The sequence below is a fragment of the Diadema antillarum genome, unplaced genomic scaffold, assembly GCF_040938485.1.
Source record: "Diadema antillarum isolate AM-2024a unplaced genomic scaffold, OU_Dant_1.0 seq00000821_RagTag, whole genome shotgun sequence".
NCBI lineage: Eukaryota > Metazoa > Echinodermata > Echinoidea > Diadematoida > Diadematidae > Diadema > Diadema antillarum.
This window is the reverse complement of record NW_027271698.1, coordinates 2,998,251-3,016,787: the sequence shown is the minus strand read 5'-3', so window position 1 is coordinate 3,016,787 and position 18,537 is coordinate 2,998,251. Positions and strand designations below refer to the sequence as shown.

At 39.4% G+C, this 18,537-nt stretch overlaps 1 protein-coding gene across 1 annotated transcript in view; it reads left to right on the top strand.

Annotated features, from left to right (window-relative positions):
• The window catches only part of LOC139739938 (tudor domain-containing protein 1-like), a 38,984-nt gene that overhangs the window by 15,988 nt on the left and 4,459 nt on the right, over window positions 1-18,537 (top strand). The window contains exons 5-16 of the mRNA XM_071650538.1: window positions 4,647-4,772; window positions 5,432-6,282; window positions 6,756-6,858; window positions 7,739-7,829; window positions 9,647-9,784; window positions 10,391-10,570; window positions 11,368-11,542; window positions 12,504-12,581; window positions 14,720-14,839; window positions 16,398-16,508; window positions 17,114-17,284; window positions 17,859-18,164. Coding sequence (XP_071506639.1) covers window positions 4,647-4,772; window positions 5,432-6,282; window positions 6,756-6,858; window positions 7,739-7,829; window positions 9,647-9,784; window positions 10,391-10,570; window positions 11,368-11,542; window positions 12,504-12,581; window positions 14,720-14,839; window positions 16,398-16,508; window positions 17,114-17,284; window positions 17,859-18,164 — 2,450 coding nt within the window. The remainder of the gene's footprint in view (window positions 1-4,646; window positions 4,773-5,431; window positions 6,283-6,755; window positions 6,859-7,738; window positions 7,830-9,646; window positions 9,785-10,390; window positions 10,571-11,367; window positions 11,543-12,503; window positions 12,582-14,719; window positions 14,840-16,397; window positions 16,509-17,113; window positions 17,285-17,858; window positions 18,165-18,537) is intronic.

Below are 18,537 nucleotides of genomic sequence, written 5' to 3'. Positions count from 1 at the left end.
AAGATGAGGCACTCTATTTAATGAGGCAAAGCTGAGTGCGTGAAGAGTGAAATCTTGTTCCATTTGTTTTTATAGAGGGCAAACAGTTAAAGAAAACTTATACCTCATACATGTATCTTCATCTCTCTGCTTAATAATCTTTTAGTTTCTTTAGCTCTGTCAAGGTAGGAGGTTATGTTTCCATTACCGTTGGTTTGTCAGAGTGCAAAATAACTCTAAATGTTGCAAATGGATTTTGATGAACCTTGCAGGAGAGGTTGAGAATGACACAAGAAACAGATGATTCAATTTTGGTGGTGATCCGGAAATTTTTATGAATTTTATGAAGGATTTTTAATATTTTGGCAGGTAGGGTCAATGAACTTGTGAGTTCAAGCTGAGCATTTTGAGGTTTTCATACGTGCACTAAAGTGCGTGCTCTAGTTTCTGCTAGGGCGAGGTACACCATGCAGCTGAGGGTTGATGATGTAACAAAAGGCTTAAATGTTGGGGAAAATTGGGCAATTTTCAGCATATATATGAATGGGTGGAAATCACTGATCTCTATGGAAGAACAAGATCATCATTGGAAAGAAGTTGCTTGGCAGAGGTTTGAGCTCTTATAGTGCTTTTCTAGTTTAAATGATAATTCTGTTCAGGAAAGTTGGTCATTCAATACTAATATTTCCTGCAAGAAAGGAGAAAGAGTTCAATCTTCATTCACCCCCCCCCCCCAAAAAAAAAAAAAAAAAAAATGGTCGTTCATTTTTTGCACAAGTGACATAATGAATGCAGGTATTGAAGGGAATGTTTCAACGTAGCATTGTGTTGCTTGATATGAAAGAAGAAAAATCAGAAAAACAGATCAATAAATAATTAAGAAAAATGTGGACACATACAAGCTTTATGTAAATTGCCAAACTGTAGAGAGTGAGGCAAATTAGTTACTGTGTGATACTGAGATTGAGCAGCTCCCCATTAGTTTTGTACACAAAATATGTTCAGCACAGACAGATGTCATGCTTTGAGGGAGACAAACAAAAGTGTATACTCACCTATCTACCAAAAACAAGTCTAAAGAAAAGTTTCTCTGGAGAAAATTAAAACTGGTGAATTTTTGTGTACAAACCGAAGGGAGAGCAACTTAACACCAAAATCAGGTGGGGGGGGGGGGCCTCCCAGGCCCCCCCTCCGGATCTCGGCCGTCGACCACGCGATCGCGACGAAAATTGGCACACGCATTGCCTATGATGTAATCTAAAGTACCATGAACTTAATTTTTTCAAAAATTATCATTTACACTAAATGTGACAGTGCACCTCAAAACAAACAAAAAGTCGCCAGGCATGAATTTTTAGCTTAGACCATTTTCTGAAAGAGCAGACTTTAAGCTTTAAAATGATATATAACTCAAATCAAATGGACTCTCCTAACCTATCTAAATATTGGAAAGAAAGCACAAACTCAGGAAAAGTGTGAACTGAGAAAAGAGGCTCTGAAGTACAGTGTCTATTCAAGCGCTTAATCTTTACCAAACCGTGCTGGCTGTGCGATGAATGGGACAAAGAACAGGAAGTAAACTACCAGAGTAACAACAATGAAGGGATTATCAGATTAAATTGAAATTAAGCATGCCTCATTAACACATTCTGTCCATAATAAATGCCAACTTTCAAAGCAGTAGCGCTTTCCTTTCAAAAGTTATTAGAGTTGAAAGTGAAGAGTGTGGACAAGGTTTTTCAGAAATGAAAAAGGGATTCTAAAGACACACCTAATCACACTATTCTACCCAATATGTTCGAGATAAACTGCTTAAAAAACACACTTTCCTGCCCGTTTTATGATACCAAATTTTAGCATAATGTAAAAGAAGACCCGCTCTTTCAGAAAATATGAAAAAGTCAAGTTCGGCTAGGTTGACCCGTTTCACTTATTTTCAGTCCTCACGCAAAATCAGTGTGTGCGACTTTATGTTCGTTTTGAGGTGCACGGTCACAAATTATGCTAATTTATGCATAACGATGCATGAAATCAATTTGGTATAAATCACTAAATAAAGCTCAAAACAGGCACATTTTTGGTGTAAATATTCTTTTTAGTGTCCTTAGCAAATGTAAGAGAAAAAAATTGCACAATCAGAAAAAATTTCCTAAGTATTTTATTGTTTTTTGAATTTCTTATGTATTTCCTTGTTTTTTCGAATTTTTGTTTTTCATTGTTTTTTCGATGAAATTTGTCCGTGACATTGTTCCGAACAAGAAAATGCGTTATTAATTGATTTTAATCAATAAACCCCCAAAATAATCATGCTTTTATGAAATTTGCCTGTAAACACAGTTTGCATTGAAATTGTACACAAATTCACGTTTTTGAGCAATTTTTGGTCCGACATGCATGTGCGTATTTATGCGCAACTTCGGAACCGCGCACTCGGGCATCGCAAATTTGGTGTCAAAAGATGCGGGAGACTCAAAAGAAAAAAGTCATGAAACGTCGCGGCGATAGCTTCTCGCGATAGCAATACATCGCGCGAAACGTCGAGGGGGGGCCTCGGAGGCCCCCCCCCCCCCCCCCCCCCCCCCCCCCCGGCCTAGTTAGGGTTAAATGAATTATAGATAGATGTAACAGATTTGAAATTATAGATAAAAATGCAAACAGTGGTAACAAGTGAATTAAAAAAAGAAAATTGAGGGTAAAAAATTGTATAAGTGTCGATAATGTGAGAAAGTTTTATGCAGCAAAAAAATAAATAAATAAATAAAAATAAAGGCTGTCTGTTCCAATTTGTGAAAGTTTCATGCCACAAATATTTCTGGTTTTGCAGTACATAGCTAATGACAAATGCAGTTATAGTCAAAACTGCCAGGAGGTAAACCAATGTTTCAAAAAAAATGTGTATGTGTCTATGTGGTTTTCTGCAAGAATATTGTCTATGATAGTTTGCAGAAACTACAGAAATTACTTTGTGTGGGACTGATAGGTATGAATGACGTCAAAGATCTCTTTTTTTTTTTCTATTGGGGAATACCCCACAGTGAAAGTTGCGCAATGCCCATACTTCCTTTCCCAGCGATTGCCAAGTGCACTGCTGGGAAGCTTACATACTCATTCTCAGGCAAACCCTTGTCGTTGTTTTCTGTCGGGTATGACTGTTCAGCAGAATAGGAGGCAGTCTGTTGTCATGTGTGTATTTTCTAAACTATGGCCCAGGAAAGTGAGGACTTACTAGCATCTGGCTTTGTTAGGTAAGAATGAGCTAGAGTACCAGGCATATTTTAGGCATAACCTGTACTTCAAATTCTCCCTAATCTGTGATAAGTACTGTATCTGACTGTTATTGTATGAAATCCTTTTGTGAGTCAGGAATTGAGCAGGTAGAATGATAAGATTACCTAGGCACGAAGGGATAAAAATTAGAAGAAATTAACAATCTGAAATAAACCACTAAAATTAATTGAATAACTGACATAATCATGATGCCTTGTCTACTTCACCTGTTCTTTGTGTGTTTTTATGACTTCACAAGTATTTTATGCCTCTATCCCTGTGGTGATGGAGGCATTATATTTACAGATTTGTGTTCATGCTAATATCCCCCTTGTGACTTTGTTGTCATTGTTTTCCCCACCAAAGCTTCTCAGAATGGTCGGTTACTTCTAGTGTTTATTGAATGTGTTAGTGTGTGAATAGTAGATATAGATGTCATGTATTCTTGTTGATCTAATCATTTGAAGTCAAAGTGAGTTTTAGTTTCTAACAATATTTTTGACATTTTTAGCTCTTATCTCTGTCATGTTTGCTTAGTTTTCTTAAGCATATTGTAGCTGAGGCAGTTGTCTATGAGACAGTTTTCTTTATTTTTCAGTTAGGTGATGTCATCATTGTGGTAATTTTGATTAAAGGCGACATTCAAACTGTGTCGTGTTTACATGTTGTGTCAATGGGAATGTGTGAAGATCAAATTGGAAGAGTCTACCTTTCACACCACGTGACCAACTGATAGTAATATGTAATATCATCAAGTTGATGCAGGGCCATCTTTGTTATGCAAATTAGGGTCAAAGTTGATATTTTAAAAGCTAAATTTGAATGTGAAGATGACCTTTAAAATACTTGGTTTCATGATTTGATTGTTATCATATCAAGTCCTTTTGCTGAAAAAACATTTTCTGACCTTGTTACACAGACACATTCACACACATTCACACTTGCAATATTCATTGTTTTGTATCTCGGGAACTGTTTGTCCAAACGTGCCCAAATTTTATGTGCATATATAGAAGTTAGCAAGACAAAGGTATTAATACTTCCCGTCTGTATGTCGTCCCCTTTAGTGGTGCAAATGAGAGTCAAAATTGATGTACACTGTACGGAGGCGGTTATTTCTTTTCTGAAAACAACTAAGTATATATTTCTAGGCTTACTGATATCATCTGCCATTATCTGATATCAAATCTGATGTACACATCCAACCCGTCTCAGTGATGAGTTTATGTCTCGTTTTTCTTTTGTTGAACTAGATTATTGCTAAAATGTTGCTTTTTATGTTAATGATATGACAGGAAGCCGTTTTCTGTTGGAGGGAAAAATGTTCCCTTTCAGAGAAGAATTGCACCGAATATGGCATGCATCTTAGAATTGTTCATGTTTTTGTTGTATTATTTCAGCTTTGTGACCGTTGCTTCTGTGAGTGATGTGGAGAAGGCCATCCGGCAGCTTAACGGCCATCGACTGAAGAACTTTTGTCTTCGCATCAACCTAGCGAGGGAGCCCTCCGCTCAAGTCTCTCAGGGGTAATGATGATTATGAAGAAGTTATTCAAGATACTTCCTACTACTAGTGCATAACTATTCCTTACTGTAAAAGTGGACATTTTCCCACATTTCGTGCAACCAGAAGCTAGCGCAAATATTAAAGTACGTGAATACTTTTGCGTGCCATATTTTCCAGTAGTTGATGTCTTGATTCCGCGGAATTAAAAACACGGGAAACTCTTCTCATGCGGCCAAGCATGAAAAATTAGTCTCGCAAAAATATCCACTTGTACAGTACATAAAACATTATTCTATTGTTTATTTTGAACCATTGCTTTGAACACAGCACAAGGACTTGGCAAACAAACGTCGCCCCCCCCCCCCAAAAAAAAAGGCATTTGGCTGTTGTCTTATCGTTCATGTCTTACCATATCCAAGCTATTAAGGGATTGCTTGCTAAGAGAAGGTGATGGTTGCTCCTTGTGAAGTACTGCAAAATTCATCAGCAGCCTATTTGGCACATCCCATGCCAGCTCACAGAAAGTTTTCTGTCCCCTTGCCCCTCCCCCAATAATGTTTTTCACAATGAGAACTGAGAGACATATAATCACTCGCAAGTATGAGAAGAAAGCTGATGTCATGTACTGTCTGTGATATTCTGTCATATTTTACTCATCTCCTATGTTCTCCCACTTTAGGTTCAAGCCCCCAAGACCAATCCGCACACCGGATGAAACGGGCGACGCCCATGACAGTATGAATGGCAAGTTGTCTCCCTCCCCATCTGTGAGCAGTAACAGCAGCAAGCGTGCCATGAACAACAGCCACGACATCGATGGTGATGCCTCTGCATCCAATGGACATGGAGATGGAATCCACAGGGATGGAAGGAGGAAGAGTGGTAGCTCTGTACACAGCCCATCTCCGTCGCCCATGGCGATGATGGGGATGCCTTGCGAGGAGTGCCAGCGGCTCTGGATGGCTTTTACAGGCCACTTCCAGGAGGAACACATGGAGGAGGGCAGCTCTCCCATGATGTACCCATTCTTCCCCTTCTTTGGCATGGGTGGCGGTCGGAGGAGCCGGGGTAGGGAGTCGGATGCAAGCGACGGCCAATCACCCCACCCAAAGTCTGGCACCTCAGAGCCCATTGTGCGCAACCTCTTCAATGGGAAAGCGGACGACAGCGAAGGCAGCACCAGTAAGAAGACTGAGTCTGGAAAGAAACTGTCCAAATCTAACCAGTACCAGCGGGAGGACCTTGCCCAATCCGACAAGACACCTCCATCTCAGGGGAGACAAGAAAAGGAACAACCACCGCAGCGATTCAAACAAAGTCCAGGTCCCAGTGCTTTTGGGAAACCTTCCCCCAAGAACCCATCAGCTAGCCCCCAACGAGTCAAACCTGTGCCCATGTCCAAAGGAGTTGAGACCACCAACGACGCCAGGAGCCCCCGGAGTCCACGAGGACAGTCTGGCAGCCCAAGAGATCAGAGGTCGAGAAAGACCCCCGGAGAACCCAAACCTTGTGAAGCTTGTGGGAAGGCGGGTAATAATCCATTCCTCTCTTTTACCCTGCAATACATCATTTTTACTCTCTGCAACACTTGTGTACAAGACTTGAACTATGCAGCAAAGTCTCCTCCATTGAGATAGGCCCTTAAAATAACACGATCTGCATATTCCTGAACTATTTCCCATAGCTTTCAAAGATGCAGACATCCCAGTCATTCTGAATTCGGAAGAAATAATCAGTGTTCTGACCATTCCCAGCTCTTGTTTTAAGGGGAGTTTTCTATTTTTCTTGATAATTTTACAACACACTCCTATGGGAACTGCATTTTCTGACCTACTTTTGAGCCAAATCAACCTTATTTTTTAGTCAGAAAGGTAGGGAGGTCTGAAAATGGTCTATGTCTTGTGTAAGCGTGAGTGTCTCCCAAAACATATCTGCATCTATGACACATCTCTGTCTACCGTATGGCATTTACTACGCTGAGAATTCTTTCCCCCCTCACGCAGGCACGAAGCACTGCTCAAAGTGCTATGTGACCTACTGCTCCATCAAGTGTCAGAAGGAAGACTGGGCTCGTCACAAAAACAAATGCAAACCAAATCAGCCAAGGTATTTACCAATGATTGTTCTTCCACACGCAGTGATTATGTTTATCCTTTATGCTTTCCCCTTATACTGTAAAACCAGAAATTTTCGCGGGAACGGAACCTTTGCGAGGAGCTAGGATTCGTGAAGGGAGGAGGAGAATGCACACGTGAGTGTTATGCTTACACAATGCGTGGAATGCTAGAGGTCATTGGCGAATGTTTCACACCGCGATAAAATTCCGTTGGCTGCAATTCGCTGGAGATGCATGCCGCGAATGTTTCTAGTTTTACAGCATCACTGAAGCAAACCCAAGGTAACATACCACCTGATAGTTACGAAAGATAATGAAATTATATGCCAAATGCATGCATTTTCCACAAAACAGTAGTGTTGGAAACATAATTGAACCACTTTGTGGTGCAAAGGTGTGCAGCTCCGACTGCATGAACTCCCGATTATTCAAAATGGCCGTCAGTGAGACGATGTACCTTTTGCACACACTACATATAATCTTCGTTTTCAGTAAGTTGGGAATAATGTATGTCAATATCGATAACATAGAAATGAAGTCTAATTAATGAAGATTGTCGTTAGTGAGTTTGAGGTGACAGACACAATGTCGGGTATCACCCACCCAAGGCAATTGCCCTTTTCGCTTTGTGTTTGCTTTGGTGTTGTGCACCACCCTGGTACAGCCCTGTCACTTTTTTACTGCAAGTGGGCTGTGTATAGTTAGCAGTTACATATGAACAGAAAAGGATGCAAATAAGTACTATCCAAGAATCATAACAACTGTAAGAGAATATGCAGCCCCAAACCATAGATGAAAGTTTTATGGAACTAATTTTTTGGGACTAATACAACTCGCCCCAAAATAACTGGTGTTCTCTTTTGCCCGCAGTGACCAGACTGAATCTGATACGTCATCAGGACCGTATAAGTTGTCTGCCAAAGATCTGGTCTACGTGAAACCAAGACCTGAAGAACAATTGGTAATCACAGGGTTTCAAATTACTAATTAGTCATAGTGGAAGGGGACTGAAAAAATTTCTTTGAAAATTTCAAGAAAGTCAGCCCCGCCTCAGTTGAATCCAAAGAGACAAGAGACAATTGTGCGAATTTTGACTTACACAATAGATTTGACACATGTTTATATCGATATGGGTAAAACCCCACCTCGGGTTTGGGGGGGGGGGGGGGGTTGTAGAGGTGGTGAAAACTTCTGGTGTTACAGTATGCTTGATTAAAATTGCTGCTGCATAGTATAACTGAATGTGATGAAGTATTATAACAAGGATTCTAAACATGTTGTTATCAATCAACAGCATCGCTAAGTTACTAATGGCGTGACCTCGCTTTCCACCTCAAATTTAATCTTTGAGATTTTCATATCAGCCAGTAAGTGCCAGAAGGGACACGCATTCAGAGCAGAGACACGAAAACTTCAAGAAGGGGATCTGTTAACCCTGTTTTAACTGGGCTATTTGAGACCAAGTTTTTACTGGGGGGGTTGGTGGGACCCCCCCTTCAGATCTCGGCCGCCAATCGCACGATCGCAGCAAAATTTTGCCTGAACATAGAGCCGGATGTCAACTACAAGATTACATGGTCATACAATAGAAAAATTTTGATTTTATATTTTTTGATAAATTAGTTATGCAAATTTACGCATGAAATCATATTTTCACCTATATCTCCATCAAAAAGAATGAAGGATTGCTAAATTTTTGTGTCAGAGTTCCTCAAGACACATCAAACAATTTTCTTGTAAAAAGATAGCGCAATCAAAATCAGTTTCTTTTGTTTTTTATTGTTTTTGTTAATTTCTTATGCATTTTATTGTTTTTTTGACCTTTTGTTTTCTATTTTGTTTGCCAAAATTTGTTGCAGGCACTTTTTCAAGCTTATCTACATTAGACTTGATTAATTTCAATATTCAAAAGTTGAAATAATCTAATTTATATCAATTAAACAAAAAAACACAATTTGCATTGGATTTGCACACGAAATCATGCCTTTGAGCTGTTTTCGGGTTGACGTGCATATGCAAAACATTGCGTAACTTCAGAACGGTGTACCCTGACGTCGCAAATTTGGTCTCAAAATATACGGGAGACTTCAATGAAAAAAGTCATGAAATGATGCGGCAAAATCTTTGCGCGTTGCGGAATTGTGGCACGAAATGTCGAGGGGGGGTCAATTTGACCCCCCCCCCCCATTAAAATAGGGTTAAAGCTTACATCTATAGTATAGTTTCCTCATTCAGAATAAGAAGATCTGAAGGTGTCATACAAAATTTGTCGCAAGGTGCCTTGTTCAGAATGAGATAGACGAGAGGGCAGCTTGCTGTAACACACCAACGTGCCTACTTGTCTCAGTGCACCTCGGCAAGTGTTTAGTAGTTACCTTAGGTCTGCGACGTGAATGGTAAGACATTGCATACTCCAGGGTTGGACAATGGAAACGTCTGTTTCACGCATGTGCAGAACATCATTTTTTATGCATCTCAGATGCATCTCAGATTTAAGGCTTGCCATCAGTCTCCTGGGCTAGATGTAAAATGTTTCTTCTTTCTCTAAACAGGGTGCCCAAATGCATCGTAAGTTGATGAATTTGTGAAATCGCCTTCTAGCCTTCTAATCTAAAAAGAGGTCTCAGGGCCAGATTTGAAAAAGTTGTTACCTTTTCTTCTATTCCTAAAGACAGTGCTTAGGCAAGTTTGAACAAGTTGCCTGCTGGATGCGCATTGACTTCAAGGTTTCTGTTTAAGAGTTCATGGCATGTTACAAAATGTCTCTTGCCTTCATAGGTGATAGTCACTGCAGCATCTCACCCAGGGTCGGTCTGGGTACAGCTTGGCGTCAAGAGCCATGTGCAGGAGTACCTGCAGCTACAGCAGATGATCAACAAGCATGTGAGGACTGCCGGTGCCCTAACAGATCCCAAGGTATGGTGTGAAAAGGAAATTCACTGCAAATTGCTTCTAATCAAAGGTTGCTGTATCTGATAGGAATCAATGAGATACACAAAAATTCTATAGTTAATCATGATTTGTGAAATTCCAACTTTACTCAAGTACACCAGTGGCACCATCATTTCATTTTATACGTGATCAAATCTTTTATCAGGTCATAGTCATTTGGGCTGTGTTAGATATACAGAGCGTCACTGGGTCTGTCAGTTACTATTGCTTCTTTTTCCAAAGATGAAATCTGCAAATCAAAATGACAGGATTTGTAGGCATAGGGTAGGGACAATTTTGTAGTATGCCCATTTTTCTGTGCCTCGCCACTAACAGAAGTCAGCATTATATATGTGCAGAACATCAACTGCAGTTTTAAGTAGTAGATGAATTTGCTTCATAACAGCTGTGGATATTGGTGTTTACTATGTAGTTGGAGATCCCTTGAGCATTATGCGGGGATAGGTAATGTTCATTGGGAATAGCATTGTGCTATAGAATGTATTTCATGTTTAGCCATATTGTGTATTTTTGGTTTTGTTTTTCAATAGAAAATTGGTTTAAATTGGCATGCATTTTTTTTCCTCACAGCCAGAAATGGTTTGCCTGGTACAGAGTGAACAGAATGAGGGTTGGTACCGAGGAACCATTCTGTCAGACCGAGGCCAAGATGTCTTCACAGTGCGCCTGGTGGACTTTGGCAACCGTGAGGACGTCCCTCTTCGCAACCTCAAACCGGCCACTGCAGAGATGATGACCATTCCAGTGCAGGTCGGTCACTGTCGTCAAATCACCATCACTGTCTTCATTTTAGGATATCTCCTCATTTTCCTGAGAATTGTTGCATTAAACTGTTGTAACTTTGTGATAAATGGTAATTCTGAAATCAGTGGCAACCAGTAGTGATTTCTTGGTTTTGATTGGCTGTGGAATAGTGTAGCTATGGTAGTTCCACTGATTTGCTGAGTTACCATTACTGTAAAAGTGGAAATTTTGCACATTTCATGTAACCAAAAGCTACTGCAAAAATAGAAATTTGCAAATATTTTTGCTTTTATATGTACCACTATAAATATTTTGATTATGATATTTTAATAAAAAGACATTAAATTCACCTTATCCAGCCCAAATCAAAAAATTACTTGCACAAAATATCTACTTTTACAGTACTTGTAAAGTTGCCATGGTTTTATGCAACAAGTGTTGAAAGGATGATGAATAAAGAGATTCTTACTGGGGAAACCCTTGTCACATTTACTGAGCACTTCAGCATTCATTTACTGAGAAGTACTGTGAAACTGTGAGTACTCTAAAATTGTATCGCTCTAATTGGAGTAATCTTTCATAGAGAGCAAATTCTTCAAAACTTGAAAAAAAAAATTAAAGTTTCATCTGCAGTGCAAAGCAGAAACCTCAGGATGAACTACTGACCTTTGAACTTGTGAAAGGGTAACTGTTAAGCACCTTGATGACAGATCTTCAAATCTATTTCACCTTCTTTGATTTCTTTGCACATGTGTGGACTTTTTTTAGTGTTCCCTCAAATCAAGAATCTTTCCTCCCTCTAGGGCGTCCACTGCGCCATTGCAGGCGTGGAGCCCCGAAGCACCACCGGTCAGTGGACACCAGCCAGCGGCAAACTTCTCCGTTCGCTGACCGAGAAGCCGGAGATGAGGGCAGCATTCGTCGGCAAGGAGGCGGGGGTCTACCAGATCATCCTAAAGCTTGAGGATGAGAAGCAAGGTGCGAACCTAGCCTACCCATTGGCTCGAGTTGGTGGTTGAATTTCTGCTAGATTATGACAGCAATGAGCTTCACAAACTACTGTATGAATGGACATTTTTGTGCTGCATATTTTTTTTTTCTGTGTTATGCTAGGTAACATGAATTTTGCATGTCTGTAATTTGTTGGATAGTCAAGACAATTGAGAAAGGACTTCAAACAGCTCACTGCTGCTTTAGCAGCCACGAGCTTTGGCAGTACATACTACGGCATAACGTAACTTTTGTGCATGACAACAGCAAGTCCACTCATGCAACTGGACTATTGAGTGGAATGAAAATTGCAGATAACATACATGTAGGTTTACACACCCTTACAATACACCCAGTGTGAAATCAAAGATAAAGATTGATAATACAAGGATATAACAAGCAGAAATTTTGTGTAGTTTTATTGTCATGCTCGCTTCATGTTCTTTAAACTGTGCAAAAATGTCCACCCTATGAAACTTTCCACTTCATTGTATACCATTTTACTTTGATTTGGTGACCTTATGTAAAGATTTCTTATCTGCTTGCTGTGATGCTATGCCTATCAACTTTTGGACAAACATGCTTGAGAGCAAAGGTCAAGGTCAATTGCTAAAAATTCACTCTTTCCTTTGATATTTTTGCAATGCCTGCATGTATTTTCATGAAACTTCATTAACATGTATTACCAGATTAAGATTCTGCATTGAAAGTTTGGGATCATAAGATCAAAGGTGAAGTGAAAATGCTAAAATTTTGCTTCTTTCCTCCATGTTTCAGAAAAGGGTCTTCATGAAACTCAGTATATACATGTATTGCCTGACTTTGATTCTTTTTGAATTTTTTGGTTAGAGGTCATATATATCTACATCCATGAGTCGTGATTGGTGGTCATGTTAGGTCTCATCTTGTACTCAAATCGAAAACTAATGCTTCATTCTCAACTATCCAGGTCTCATCTCTGTCAGTGATGTGTTGGTGGAAAAAGACGTTGCATGGCCAAAGAAAATTGCAGACGGGAACGAGGGTGGTATGTTTCCTCTGCTGTATCATCTTTCAGTTGTCAGTGTAATTTATTCCTCTTTTAGTATCTCATTTGCTGAATCCTCCATTCTGATTTGTTGATATTGGGAGCAAAAATCCAATAATTTCCTTTAGTCCCATAGTACCTAAACTGCACCATAGTACTAAGTGCCCCATGGTACAAAGCACCCCATAGTACTAAACTGCCCTCTTGGTATGTATATAGATATGTATGTGCCATGTGTTGTAAATGCTTGGCTCCAATAGTGCCAGAGGTGATCCTTATGCGATCACAAAGCAAAAGTCATGGCAGCGCCTGATGTGTGAAATGACTTTCATCGTAGTGATGGACGGACTAAAATTTCATTAATTTTCTTCAAATTATAAAACATTTGGACTGCATTTATATGAGGCGTTGATGATATTATAGCCCCTTGGGATCTCAACTCTGTACGATGTCTCTGGGAGGAAGTTCCTTGGGTCATGACATGGAGTTCAGATACCTCGGAACAATTTTATACACAATGCCTTTAAAAGCAGTCCATATCTTTATACTAAGTGGTGTCTAGTCCTGTCATAACAATAGGTCGTATTTGTACCAAGCCCCTGTATCTTTGGGCATTTTTATGCCTCCGCCAACGAAGTGGCCGGAGGCATTATGTTTTCGGGTCGTCCGTCCGTCCGTCCCGTTTTGTTTTTGTCGATATCTCAAGAACCGTGTGGTGGTTTTACATCAAACTTGGTATGAGGGTATATCCTGGGGGGATAATACTTTGTTTAGATTTTAGGGTCATGGGGTCAAAATTCAAAGGTCACAGGTCATTTTGTGAAAAAAAAGGTTGAAAATTCATGTTTTTCTCCATATCTCGCAAATGGTTCAAGGTATCTTCATGGAACTTAGTATATATGCTTGTTCCAATGGGCAGTGATTATCTAGGGAAGTTGGGGGTCATGGTTCAAAGATCAGGGGATCAAAGGTGATAGTCAACTCCTCAAAATATCACTACTTTCCTTATATTTTTGCAATTCCTGAAGGTTTTTTTTTTTTTTTTTTTTAAACTTGATGTATGCATGTATTACCCAATATATATTCTGTGGGAAGTTTCTTGCCAAAAGGTCAAAGGTCAAAAGGTCAAAGGTCAAGTGAAAGTGCTGAATTGCACTTTTTCCTCCATATCTCAAAAGTAACTCAAGGTATCATCATGAAACTTACATATTTATGCATGTTCAACCTAACAGTGAGTCTCTTTGGAACTGTGAGGTCAAAGGTCAAAGGCCAGGTTTAGATAATGCTATTTTCCCATTTGATACTGAAATTATACTTTTTCTCAATACCTTGAAAATTACTCAATGCATAAACTTATAAAAGGGTCAAAAGTCAAGTAAAAATCATCAGTTCCCCAAATACCTGCACTCTGACATTTTAATCATTCATCCAATTGAACCTAGTTCTAGGAAAGTGAACATTCAGCACATTTGTGGCAAACCTGTCATTTTAATATTTTGCCAATTGTGTGGAACTGTCATCACATATTGTCAAGACATTGTACTATAGATCTATTAGGAGAACCATGCATTATGGCGGAGGCATATCAGTCGCCGTAGCGATATATCTAGTTTCCCCTGACTTGAAGGTCAGTCAAAGATTTGAAATAGCAAAATTGTGTGTTAAGAGAAGTCATGAGGAACTTACTCTGAATACTGTGAAAGTGATAATTTTGTGCTTTGTCAAGTGAGATGAATTTCACATCTTTAATCTCATTTTAGACAAGTATTACATCCTAAACTGAACTCTCACAGTCTAAATACATTGTGTAAAACTTTCTGTTTTCCTACTAGTATCGCTTCTGACTGCAAAATGCTCAAATTCCCACACTACAAACTTTTTCATGTTTGGTGTAGTTGACAAAGAGCATGAATGTAAACATACTTAGCATAAAAGTGGTAGACTGCTTTCATGTAAATGTACAAGAAAGGTATTAAGGAAAACAAACAAACAAACAAAATTCTGTCTACTTATGATCTCTCCATGGTAAGAATAACCTTGGATATCTCTCATGGTACATGATAAACTTGTCATAGCAGTGCTGAATGAGATTGAATGTCACAACTGTTTGGCCCACACATCATTTTGAACATCCTCAGTTCCCATGATATCATCGCTGAAGACGATAACGGTCCCAGTCAGAGAGAAACCCGTGAAGATAGCCATCAACAACTACATCGACCCCAGAGAGTTCCACTGCCAGCTGGTAGATGATGAGAGTAAGATTAGAATCAGCAAGTCTTTTCATTTGTTTGAGAAAAGCTTAAAGGGATCGTATAGTTGTGGTAGAAACCTAACTTCAAGTTTCTAACATTTTTTTGTGAGATAATGAGAAACCTCTTTTGAAATATGAAAGAGAATGTAATTCCAAGAGGGAGTCAACATGTATTTGATGAAAATTGGTCTTGAAATGGCCGAGATATCCAAAAAAGAGCAATCCTAATAAAAGATGGGACCCACCTTTTATTAGGATTACTTTGTTTTACTTTGTGTTTGGATGTCTCAGCCATTCCAAAACCGATTTTCATCTAATAAACTTTGAATTCCTCTTAGTATGGTATGCTCTGTGTTATTTCCTAAGTGTTTTTTATATCTTGCAAAAAGTTAAAACCCCAGTCCTCATCTCCACCAATACTATACCATCCCTTTAATGTCCTGCTATGAAAACAGGAAGAAAGTTTTGTTTTCAGAAACAAGCCATAAAGTCTGTATAAAGCTTGCAGTCTCTCTAATTTACAAGTATACATACCAGTTTGTCTGTGCTTTGTATGACAAATTCATGTTTCCATTGACATGTCATGCAATGTACTGTAAAGCAAGATATTTTAGTTTCTTGAAACTTCACAAATTATAGCCGACGGCCTTTTTCTTTGCATGCATGTTAATTTCGTGAAACTTGGCTCGTGCGAAATTCACAAAATTAAAATGCACACGACCAATTCCGGTTATACAATAGTTGGTGACAATGATGAAAGTTGAAAAAATATACAACATCCAAGAACCCTGAAAAGAAGAAGAAGAAAACAATCCCAGAGAAAGAGAATGATGAATTACTGATGGTACAGCAGAGGTGAAATCAGTGAACGGAGTTGTGTCCGTAACCATTACAGATATAGCGTTGCAGGGTCAGATGAGGAGTAGGTAAATTTAGAATTTTTTTTGGACTACGGAAGTTTTATGACCTAGCTATTTCTTGACAGACAAGAATATAACACTGGTGGAAAAACAAATAAGAACTTAGAATTAGTCCTGGTGTCATAAATGTTAGGAAATTTATATTATCTTGTGCTCATTTCCTAAAAAATAAAAGATATATGTGGATGATTGATGATTTTGTGTATTTTTTTTTTCATCTGTAGCATGTACTATGCAAGGGTCTAGATGAGTCCATGGATTGTCATTGAGAAAGATAACAGGCTTTAGATCAGAAACTCAGTAGCAGAACACGGATAGTGTGAGCTACCTCGTGGAAGAGGGAGAATGTAATCAATCATGATTGTATTTTGCCGAGATTGATTATCATATTTTCTGTGGCATGATATCTATGTTTTTATCTACCAGCCCAATGCTATTTAACACTACACAAAGCAAAGAATGAAATTTGGTTGTTGAAATGCTTTTTGATATTTTAGTCTCTTACACAAAGTCATCATTCTGATGATATCTGATGAAAGCTGAATAATTTCTGTATGATTTCCAAAGAAGTGGCCTAGTTTAATCTAGTCATTTTTTATTTATTTATGACCTCCTGTCCAATGTCTGACTGCTCTGTTGCAGACAAGCAGAAGCTTGAGAATTTCTCCCGTGCTCTCAACGAGGCTCTTGGAAGTCAGGAAAGTGGTCAGTTCATCCCCAAAGTTGGGCAAGTCTGCACTGGTCGCTTCACAGGTGAGGCACTGTTCCCCCATCCACCCACATGATGCAGTCTGTATTTGTTATAGCCCATATTTCTCTTGTAACCATGTTGGTCAAGACAAAATGGTAATCATGGTACAGTGCACTCCTGCCATAATGAACATGGTTGAAACGATATTCTGGTGACAATCCGCTCTGTTTTTTTGTTGTGTATTTTTAAGGTTAAACAAGTGAAGTGAATGGGCTTTCACCTCTTGAAAGTTTGAGGCCTGTGCCCATTTGCCAATTCTAACAAGTTTGAGAGATATCGTTTGTAATGCACTGAAATTAATGTCAATCTTTAACACTAGAATGTTTTTATTGTCCCCCCCAAAACTCCCAAAATGAGGGAAATGAATAGTTGGGGGTATATTTTGATAGTTATGCACGAGCAGAGTGCATTATTTATTCATTTTTGTAATTACTGTACTCTTGTAACACTTCAAGCTACCTTTGGGAGATAGTTGTGAACCATGAATTGACCTACGCAGGTTGTGTGTTGTAGTGCCAAACACCATCTGTTGTTGCTCTGCTTGGGTGTATTTGCTCTTTCATCTTCATCAGTTGAAACATGATGATCTCTTTTGTATTAAATCCAGAGGACAATACGTGGTACCGGGCTCACGTCATGTCTGCAAAGGGAGATGGAGAATACGATGTTCAGTACATCGACTTTGGGAACTGTGAGACCATCAGTGCATCTAGGATGTGTCCTCTCCCCGCCCGATTCATCGACTTCCCAAGACAGTCATTCAAGGCCTCCTTTGCAGGTGAAATGAGTTCTGTGTGCACCCATCTGCAAAACTGGACTTTCCTATGAATAGGAAAATGACCTAGCACCCATCAATGCTGTTGTTCTTGTTCTCTTATCAATTAGTCCAGAGCCGTAACCTGCATGTCCAGCTCAAAGTTTTCATATTGAATAGCAAAACTTCAGAAAGATTCAGCTGAAGAAGTTTCTCGTGTCTCGAAAAGGAATAATACTAATGTTGTCACTCCTTGGCTGTGGTTGTTAATTGCAAATCTAATTGCTTGCAAAATTATATGCCAAGTCTGGAAATGTGACACATGCTTATGTTATTGATGTTGAATACTCGTACAGCATATGTTGATTTCATACATATAGTATTCAATCTTCTCGTCTTTAAAATAGTGCTACTCAGTTGAGATTGTATCCTCCTTTGAAAAAAGAAAAACTGTTTCCATGCCCATATCATTTTCTATCTGCCAGTGTGAAACACTATGTTATCTGAATAGGCGAGTAAAGTACCTTGGTAGAGAAGTTGAATCTCTTTTTTTTTTCTCTCTCTCCATCTAATTATATCTCGTCTCTGACAAACCCAGACATCCCGCCTGGGGATATCTCCCAAGACGTTGCCACGGCAACTCTTCAGCGTCTTGCCCAGTGCACAGAGGGATTCTTCATGGCGACCGTATCCAGCAAGGTGGATGACACATACCACCTGAGGGTCGCCATTCCCAGCACAGGCGAGGACATCGCCATGGTGACAGGACTAGCACCAAGGGTGGAGCATCACAGACTGTCTGACCTTCCACGAGAAGCGGTTCCATTGAAATGTGACCTCCAGTACATTGCCACAGAGGTTGTCAGCCCGGCAGAGTTCTACGGTCTCTTCGGCACCCCTGAAGGTAAGTATTTCGTCTGTATCATTAAGCAATTCATAGTCGTCTTGGAAATGGTTCTCCGTAGATAAAAAACTAGGCAAATATGTGGGATTGGTGGAGAGTAAGCAGCATTCAAGGGCCTTCATCTGTGCTGGTAGGATTTTTTATGACATGGGCTTTAGATTCTCTGCAATCTGATTGGTCAAATATCATGCATTGATTTTCACTGATCAACCCTGAGCCATATATCTGGTAAAATCTGAACACATGGCTCAACCCGTGTATGTTATTGTGTAGGTGTACCGGATGCATGATAAGGAAAGAGGTTGAATTTCATGAATATACAGGCCCATTTTATAAAACGAATGATGCACAGGCATATTTCACGGATCAGTGA